General features: G+C 42.1%; 1 protein-coding gene across 1 annotated transcript in view; it reads left to right on the forward strand.

Moving 5' to 3' along the window:
- PGK1 (phosphoglycerate kinase 1) overlaps nt 1-4,100 on the forward strand; it is a 125,804-nt gene extending 121,704 nt beyond the window's left edge. Inside the window, exon 11 of the mRNA XM_024129456.3 lies at nt 3,715-4,100. Coding sequence (XP_023985224.1) covers nt 3,715-3,746 — 32 coding nt within the window. The 3' untranslated portion in view covers nt 3,747-4,100. The remainder of the gene's footprint in view (nt 1-3,714) is intronic.
- The last annotated feature ends 5,781 nt before the right edge of the window (nt 4,101-9,881 follow it).

Genomic DNA, 9,881 nt, shown 5'->3' on the forward strand with positions numbered 1-9,881 from the left:
AAGAAAGGGAGGAAGGAAGGGAGGAAAGAAGGGAGGAAGAAAGGGAGGAAGAAAAGTATGAAGAAAGGAAGGAAGGAAGACAGGAAGAAAGGAAGGAAGAAAGGAAGAAAGAAAGGATGAATGAAAGAAAGAAAGAAGATTCTTGCTCCCAAATCCACCTCCTCAACTTGGGATGATTCGCTGTCTATTCAGGTATTCCACAGATGCAGGGGACTTCAAGGTGATTGTGGAGCTTTAATCCGCTGCTTCTGAGGCTGCTGGGAGAGACCGCCCCCTCTCCTCTTTGTTCGCACAGCTCCTGGGGTTCAGCTTTGGACTTGGCCCCGTCTCTGCGCGTAGGTCATCCAAGGGCGTCTGCTCTTCACTCAGACAGGATGGGGTTAAAGGAGCAGCTGATTCGGGGGCTCAGGCTCACTCAGGCCGGGTCGAGGGAGGGGCATGGATGCGGGGCGAGCCCACGGTGGCAGAGGCAGGTGTGACGCTGCACCAACCCGAGGTGCGCCTCGCGCTCTCCCGGGGAAGTTGTCCCTGTATCCCTGGACCCTGGCAGAGGCGGGCTGCACAGGCTCCCAGGAGGCACGGTGTGGAGAGTGACCGGTGCTCGCACACAGGCTTCTTGGAGGCGGCAGCAGCAGCCCTAGCGTCCCACGCCCATCTCTGGTGTCTGCGCCAACAGCCACGGCTCGCACCTGTTTCTGGAGCTCCTTTACGCGGCGTGCTTAATCCCCTCTCCTCGCGCCCCAGGAAGCAAAGAGGCAAGAAAAAGTCTCCTGTCTCTTCGGCAGCTCTGCGCCCGTTTCTGGAGCTCCTTTACGCGGTGCACTTAATCCCCTCTCCTCTCACACCAGGAAACAAAGAGGCAAGAAAAAGTCTCTTGTCTCTTCGGCAGCTCCAGACTTCTCCCGCACTCCCTCCCGGCAAGCCCTGGTGCACTCCCCCTTCAGGCTGTGTTCATGCCGCCAACCCCAGTCCTCTCCCGGCTTCTGACAGAAGCCCGAGCCTCAGCTCACAGCCCCCGCCCTTCCCGGCGGGTGAGCAGACAAGCCTGTCGGGCTGGTGAGTGCCGGTCGGCACGGGTCCTCTGCGGGAATCTCTCTGCTTTGCCGTCTGCACCCTGTTACTACGCTCTCCTCCGCAGCTCCGAAGCTCCCCCCCACCGCCACCTGCAGTCTCCGCCCGCAAAGGGGCTTCTGGTGTGTGGAAACCTTTCCTCCTTCACCACTCCCTCCCACTGGTGCAGGTCCCGTCCCTATTCTTTTGTCTCTGTTTATTCTTTTTTCTTTTGCCCTACCCAGGTACGTGGGGTGTTTCTTGCCTTTTGGGAGGTTTGAGGTCTTCTGCCAGCTTTCAGTGGGTGTTCTATAGGAGCAGTTCCACGTGTAGATGTATTTCTGATGTATTTGTGGGGAGAAAGGTGATCTCCGCGTCTTACTCTTCCGCCATCTTCTCTCTGCCTCTCTAAGTACATTTTATACTGTGCTATGTGTAATCATTTTGAAAGAAATATGCTAAGACACTTTTAGACACTATTTTCAACCTTTTTGAAAAGTGGGAAAATACTCCAGATATATAACCAGATGATGAAGCAATGCTTATCTTCCAGAATTAAATTTAGCCTCAGAGTTTCTCCACCACTTTATAATTTGGGGATTTCAATTCAGAATGCATGGTTTTGGTCCATAACTGCTTGTGCTTCCTACTTTTTTCCTCAAAAGTATCATTTTTCAAATAAAGTTCCCTACTACAATCTTTTAAAGGTCCAATTCCAAAGTTACAAATATTTTAAAAACTGGAAATAAATTATTTAAAAAAACTTCTGGAATGTACTCTTGCCAAAGAAGTGCAGTTTAAATTTAACTTCTACCTTGATAAAAAGTATATTCTCTATTCCCTTGAAATCTATATTAATTATGTAAGCCACTGATAAGGCAAACTAAATCTTGCTGAAAGAAAACATGTGATCTTATGATCGTTAGTTTTCTCTCATAGAAGGTAAAATTGCATTTTTTATAGCAGTAAGTCTGAGTCAAAGGACCTGAGGTCAAATTCTTGCTTTACTCCTGATTAGGCATTGCCAAGCACACAGTAGGCACTTAAGAAATGTTGGATGGCACCAACATGGCAGACTTAGAGTTTTCTACTATCCCTCCCCCTCACCCATTTTGACAATCATCCACAGTCAAGTGTGCCATTGTGGAAGACTGGAAGATATCACCTCACACTTGTTAAAATGGCTCTTATTGAAATGACAAGATATAAAAAGTGTTGGTGAGGATATGGAGAAAAGGGAACACACACACAATGGAATATTATTCATCCATAAAACAAAGGAAATCTGCCATTTGTGACAACATGGATGGATCTTGAGGGCATTATGCTAAGTGAAATAAGCCAGACAGAGAAAGACAAATACTGTATGATCTCGCTTACATGTGGAATCTAAAAAAAGCAGAATTAATAGAAACAGAGTAAATTGGTGGTTGCCAATTAAAAAGTAATGTTGTCTACTATTGTGTATCAGAAGCACATTCCAGGTAAAATTTCTCACGAATAAAATGATTGGATTGGGATCATGGAAATGGGCTGTGAGAGATGCAAGCATAGGATGATACAAAATTATCAGTATTTCTGGCTTTTCACTAAATAAGAAGGCACAGAGAGGTCAGTCAACATTAGACTATGAATTCTGAGCTTATTTCTATGCTCCTTTCAGCCCAACCTCAGCCCCTCTTTTAAAAGACCAGTTTAATTCTGAGGTCGAGGCTGGAATCTACACCTACTGTAAGGTAACTTCTAATTAGGTTGGCCGGTCAAATTTCATCATCTTTTTAACCTACAGGGATGTGTGTAAGAGGCTGAATCAAAGGAAGCTAATATTAGTAGTACTAGTAGTAATAATAGTAGTAAACACATATTGCTCTTTTACCATGTGCCAGGCACAGTTCTAAGCATTATGCACACATTAATTCATTTAATCCCCACAATAAACATGAAATAATGTTGTTACTATATATTTAGCATCTATTATGTGATTGGCTGCTGTTTTGTCTTGTGTGGAACACAAAAGAAAGCTACTGTACATTTCTTGACCTCGAGGTAAGTTTTCTTTTTGTAGAAGGGCATTCTGAAATAAAACAAATAAGACAATAGTGTAGTCATTTTCTGTAGCCTGCCCACACCCTTCCAGCCTAACTCCTGGGTCTGATATCATCATCTGGGGACCAAAATAGATAACTGACCTAAGATCATTTTCTTTGCAATCATCCCCTAACCTAATTCATCCTGTAGCCTATAGTTTTCTTACTTAGTTAATTCTACCACAGACAATAGTTTCCTCACATGATGTCATATTTCTATGGTCTTCTAACTCTTGCACAATTCCCACAGAGAATTCCTCTGTAATTTGTGAGCCTAAGGAGGAAAAACAAACATCACAGTCCGTTAATAAAGAATAGACCTGGTAATAAATCTAAAACAAAGTGTTAAGTTTAAAAGTGAAATTATATATGACCAATAAATACCATGCATCTGCCTGCCCAGAAGTTTCTTAAGAATTCTCCAGCTACTACGTTTTCCATTGTCTTTTAATTTAGTCTCTTTCCCCCTCAAGTACTAGCATTAAATTTTCAATAAGAAAGGATTTTAATGTACTCTGTGGTTACTGTGTTTTAGTTAACACTAAGAATAGTATGTTCTTATTTTTTGTCATTGCAGATAAACAGCGTTTCAGCTACACGATGTGTTGAATAAGATTTCTAGTACTGGCGCTGGACTCTAACTACCATTTTATAACATTATTTTTTTGGAAAATGCATAAAGGGGTCCAGATTAATAAGCCTACACATTAAAAAGGAGGGATCACCTATATAAAACAAAATGCTTAACTGAATATAACAGAAAATTAAAATATTTGAAACAGGCAATAAGTTCCAGAATTAGCCAGGGAAGGGAGAGCTCAATGTTGTTTGAAACTATCACAGACAGCTGGAACTTGAAGTGAGCTGGGAAATACATATTTATATTAGCTAACCTCAAAGGCCTTTTATTATCTTATATATGTTTAATTAAGTTAGGAAATATATATGAAGTATATATATATAATATAAAAATAAAGAAATAGAATTTGGATAGAAAATAAGTATATAAATATATAGACTATATAATGTAAAATAAATGATAATATATAGAAATATTAAACAGAATAATCTTTTACATACTGAAGTCAGAGAATACAAGTGAGAGTTCTCCAAAGTTTCAACCTTTTTTGTTATATAGAGCATTTACTAACATCCTTAACTACAAAATTTCCTTTCATACAATTGGAGGCCTATTAATAATTGTCTTCCTGTTTTAATAGTACTGCTCTCCTTTGAATAAGATCTTCCAAGGGGATGGAGTTATTCTTACTCAAGTACCCACCACAGCCCCCACTGGAATTTAGAGCAGTCCTGGGAGAATGTGGAAGATCAATGACATAGTACCAAGCTAGGCACAGGCCAGATATAGACACACTATGCATATATATCACCTATTATGAAACAAAAGATTTTCAAAACTACTTAGCTTTAGAAGTACTTATTCATAACATTCGAATGATCATGGCTTGATTGATAAAGTTTTAAGATTTTGAAAGAAGAATAATTGTCTCTTAGGAGAAAAGTCACATATAAAGATTTTTATCATTTATCATGCCATCGTCTCACTCTGAAGCCATGGAATGGGTAGGTTGAGAAAAATATATTCTAAGAAAAAATAATATACATAATTAAGATGAGAATTATAAAGAATAAATATCATTGAGATGTTTTCCCAAAAATGGACACAAGGGGTAATATTGGAGAGTAAAATATAAAAAATTCACACAATCAAAAAAGTATTTTAGATTTTCAAATTGCTACATGCAGTTATAAAGAATGGATGTTTTGGACCTTGAGAGCATTATGTTAAGTGAGATAAGTCAGACATAAGTCAGAGATAAGAAAGACAAGTACCATAAGATATCACTTATACCTGGAATCTAAAAAAGTCAAACTCATAATACCAGAGTAAAATGGTGCTTACCAGGGAATGGGAGATGGAGGGATAGGACAGATGTTCTTTAAGGGTACAAACTTGCAACGATTAGTAAATAAGTTCTAGAGATCCAATGCACAGTATAGTGTATATCGACAACATTGTATAATAATCATCAAACTTGTTAAGTAATTGTAACTTAATTTTTCCATTAAACCACTAAAAATTGATATTTATATAACATAATAGAAGTGCTATTTATTGCTACAATAGCAATCATATTACTATATATAAATGTATCAAATTAACATGCTGTACACCTTAAATTTACACAATGTTATATGTCAAACATATTTCAATAAAGAATTTAAAAAATAAATGTAAAGAATGAATTTTTAAAAGCCAGAGATTTAATATGCTACCATTACTTTATATGAATGAAAAGAGAATTTTTTAAAAAAACATCTTTATTAGAGTATAATTGTTTTACAATGGTGTGTTAGTTTCTGCTTTACAACAAAGTGAATCAGTTATACATATACATATGTTCCCATATCTCTCTTCTCTTGCATCTCCCTCATCCCACCCTCCCTATCCCACCCCTCTACGTGGTCACAAACCACCCAGTTGATCTCCCTGTGCCATACGGCTGTTTCTCACTAGCTATCCACCCTACGTTTGGCAGTGTATATATGTCCATGCCACTCTCTCACTTCGTCACAGCTTACCCTTCCCCCTCCCCATATCCTCAAGTCCATGCTCTAGTAGGTCTGTGTTTTATTCCCGTCCTACCTCTAGGCTCTTCATGACTTTTTTTTTCTTAGATTCCATATATATGTGTTAGCATATGGTATTTGTTTTTCTCCTTCTGACTTACTTCATTCTGTATGACAGACTCCACTTCCATCCACCTCACTACAAACAACTCAATTTCGTGAAAAGAGAATTTTAAAGTCAAAACTCTTATAGGGGTTCTGGTTAATTTCTGTAAAGAATACATTTTGAAAGATATAAAGTATAATTTTAAAAAATGCTATATAAAATGGAAATATATTTGGAGGACTTCCAGAAATCAGGCAATGTTAAAACAAAAGAGACACAAATAACTCTTGAGCAGACTCTATTGTACACCAATGTAATATACAGAGAAGTAACACATCATTTGAGGTACAAAAATGATTCCAAATCTCAATAAAGCAAGCATACTTAAAGACTGATTTCAAAAGTTAGAACTTCAGTATAGAAAGACAAAGGATGAGAAGGAATGAATACCACTGGAGCTTAATAAATTCTGAAGACACAAAAAAAATACACAAGATACACTGTTGGATAAATACGATTGAATATAAAATGCATCCAACTATGACTAATAGTTTACGTACATATATACATATATTCAGGGAGAATAGACTGGATAGAAATATGCTAGGATTTTACCAGTGGCTATCTCTGATTGGGTGGGATTACAAGTGACATATTTTTTAAAATAAATTTTCTCTCTTTTCAAAATTTTCTAAAATTATTACACTTTTGAAATTAAAACATGTTATTTCATAAAAAGAGGAAATGAGAGGCTAAATCTAGAACAAATTGGCATCTGTAAAGAAATACTGGAATACCAGAATCAAGATCCTCCTCTCCTCCAATTGAAAGCTGAAGAAATAGTTTTAAAGACAAATAAAAATAAATCTACAAGGATACATTATCAAGTAGTACTCCTAGCCAAGATAATATATACAATTTGTGTTAGAAAATGTGTATATATAGAATATAAATAGATTTGAGGAGGGACTAGAGAAAATTTCAAGATGATCAATCAATATTGGGTTATTAATGAAAGCTGAGGATCTATATCCACTCTTCTGAGGCTGATGTCATAGGAGGTAATTATGTTCTTTATGAAGTGTCTTGGTGTCACCACAAGTCATGGAGTACAGGAATGCATGGGCATCAGCTGCATTCCTATTCCTACTATGGCATTTCTAACCCCAAAGTTTCTCCATAACAAATACTTAAGGTAGGGACTTCCCTGGTGGCTCAGTGGTTAAGAATCCACCTGCCAATGCAGGGGACACGGGTTCGAGCCCTGGTCCGGGAAGATCCCACATGTCGTGGAGCAACTAAGCCCGTGCGCCACAACAACTGAGCCTGCACTCTAGAGCCTGCGAGACACAACTACTGATCCCGTGCACCACAACTACTGAAGCCCGTGCGCCTAAAGCCCATGCTCCACAACAAGAGAAGCCACCGCAATGAGAAACCCATGCACCACAACAAAGAGTAGTCCCTGCTTGCCTCAACTAGAGAAAGCCTGCGTGCAGCAATGAAGACCCAACGCAGCCAAAAAACAAAAAAAAAGAGAAATACTTAAGTTATGTTTCTGTGTGTGTGTTTTTTTTTTTAAACTAAGGTCCCCAAGAATAGCCATAACTACAAATGTCAGTCATAGTTTAAAAATTACATATAGTTCTCGCAAAGGCCTGTTGGATCATAAGTTGCATGTATTGTTATTCCTAGAATGATTCTTGAATTTCTATTTAAATGTTGGGGCCCTTTACTCTTTGTTGAACTCAATGATACTTTTTGGTGAAATAGTTTTAAAGAATGAAGATGTTACAAGTGGTTATATAGGATTGATATATCTATAAATACATTCCTTATGCTGGTGTCATATAATCCTGACTATTTAAAATTATTTTAATCTCAAAAAAACATTTAATATTCTGTGTTGAGTAGAATAGCATTTCTGTGATAGAGGAATAAGGGGTCATGATTAAAATTTTATTTTAAATATCATTTATTCTCTAATCTTAGACTTAGAAAAAAATAAGTTAACAAATAAACCAAATGAGAATAACTGATAAGTTTGAGCTTACTACTTTTTTTCCTTTTAGAGTATTTAATTCACTAAGTAGTGTAATTAACACAGAATGAAACTTTGTGAAAATTTTAATTTTCACTTAGAGATGAAAATACTGGTGGGAAGCTTCGGAGCCATGGAGGAGAGCGCAGCAGCAGGGGTGTGGAGGGCAAAGCGGAGAGATTCCCGCACAGAGGATCGGTGCTGACCAGCACTCACCAGCCCGAGAGGCTTGTCTGCTCACCCGCCGGGGCGGGCGGGGTCTGGGAGCTGAGCCTCGGGCTTCGGTTGGATCCCAGGGAGAGGTCTGGAGTTGGCAGAGTGAAAACAGCCTGAAGGGGTTAGTGCACCACGGCTAGCCGGGAGGAAGTCCGGGAAAAGTCTGGAGCTGCCGAAGAGGCAAGAGACCTTTTCTTCCCTCTTTGCTTCCTGGTTCGCGAGGAGAGGGGTTTAAGCGCAACGCGTAAAGGAGCTCCAGAGATGGGCGTGGAGCTACCGAAGAGACAAGAGACTTTTTCTTGCCTCTTCGTTTCCTGGTGCGAGAGGAGAGGAGATTAAGTGCACCGCGTAAAGGAACTCCAGAAACGGGCGTGCGGAGCTGACAAAGAGACAGGAGGCTTTTTCTTGCTTCTTTGCTTTCTGGGGCGCGAGGAGAGGGGATCAAGCGCACCGTGTAAAGGAGTTCCAGAAACGGGCGCGAGCCAGTGCTGTCGGCATGGACACCAGAGACGGGTGTGGGATGCTAGGGTTGCTGTTGCCGCCAGCAAGAGGCCTGTGTACGAGCACAGGTCACTGTCCACACTGCCCCTCCCGGGAGCCTGTGCAGCCCGCCACTGCCGGGGTCCCGGGATCCAGGGACAGCTTCCCCGGGAAAACGCGCGGCGCGCCTCGGGCTGGTGCAGCGTCACACCGGCCTCTGCCATCGCAGGCTCACCCCGTATCCGTGCCCCTCCCTCCCCCCGGCCTGAGTGAGCCAGAGCCCACGAATCAGCTGCTCCTTTAACCCCATCCTCTCTGAGCAAAGAGCAGACGCCCTCGGACGCCCTATGCGCAGAGGAGGGGCCAAGTCCAAAGCTCAAACCCAGGAGCTGTGCAATGGAGCTGCCGAAGAGGCAAGAGACCTTTTCTTCCCTCTTTGCTTCCTGGTTCGCGAGGAGAGGGGTTTAAGCGCAACGCGTAAAGGAGCTCCAGAGATGGGCGTGGAGCTACCGAAGAGACAAGAGACTTTTTCTTGCCTCTTCGTTTCCTGGTGCGAGAGGAGAGGAGATTAAGTGCACCGCGTAAAGGAACTCCAGAAACGGGCGTGCGGAGCTGACAAAGAGACAGGAGGTTTTTTCTTGCTTCTTTGCTTTCTGGGGCGCGAGGAGAGGGGATCAAGCGCACCGTGTAAAGGAGTTCCAGAAACGGGCGCGAGCCAGTGCTGTCGGCATGGACACCAGAGACGGGTGTGGGATGCTAGGGTTGCTGTTGCCGCCAGCAAGAGGCCTGTGTACGAGCACAGGTCACTGTCCACACTGCCCCTCCCGGGAGCCTGTGCAGCCCGCCACTGCCGGGGTCCCGGGATCCAGGGACAGCTTCCCCGGGAAAACGCGCGGCGCGCCTCGGGCTGGTGCAGCGTCACACCGGCCTCTGCCATCGCAGGCTCACCCCGTATCCGTGCCCCTCCCTCCCCCCGGCCTGAGTGAGCCAGAGCCCACGAATCAGCTGCTCCTTTAACCCCATCCTCTCTGAGCAAAGAGCAGACGCCCTCGGACGCCCTATGCGCAGAGGAGGGGCCAAGTCCAAAGCTCAAACCCAGGAGCTGTGCAAGCAAAGAGGAGAGGGGGAGGTCTCTCCCAGCAGCCTCAGAAGCAGCGGATTAAAGCTCCACAATCAACTTGAAGTGCCCTACATCTGTGGAAAACCTGAATAGACAGCGAAATATCCCAAGTTGAGGAGGTGGATTTGGGAGCAAGATATATTAATATTTTCCCCTATTTGTCTTTTTGTGAGTGTGTATGTGTGTGCT

Source organism: Physeter macrocephalus, chromosome 21, assembly GCF_002837175.3.
Source record: "Physeter macrocephalus isolate SW-GA chromosome 21, ASM283717v5, whole genome shotgun sequence".
Lineage (NCBI taxonomy): Eukaryota > Metazoa > Chordata > Mammalia > Artiodactyla > Physeteridae > Physeter > Physeter macrocephalus.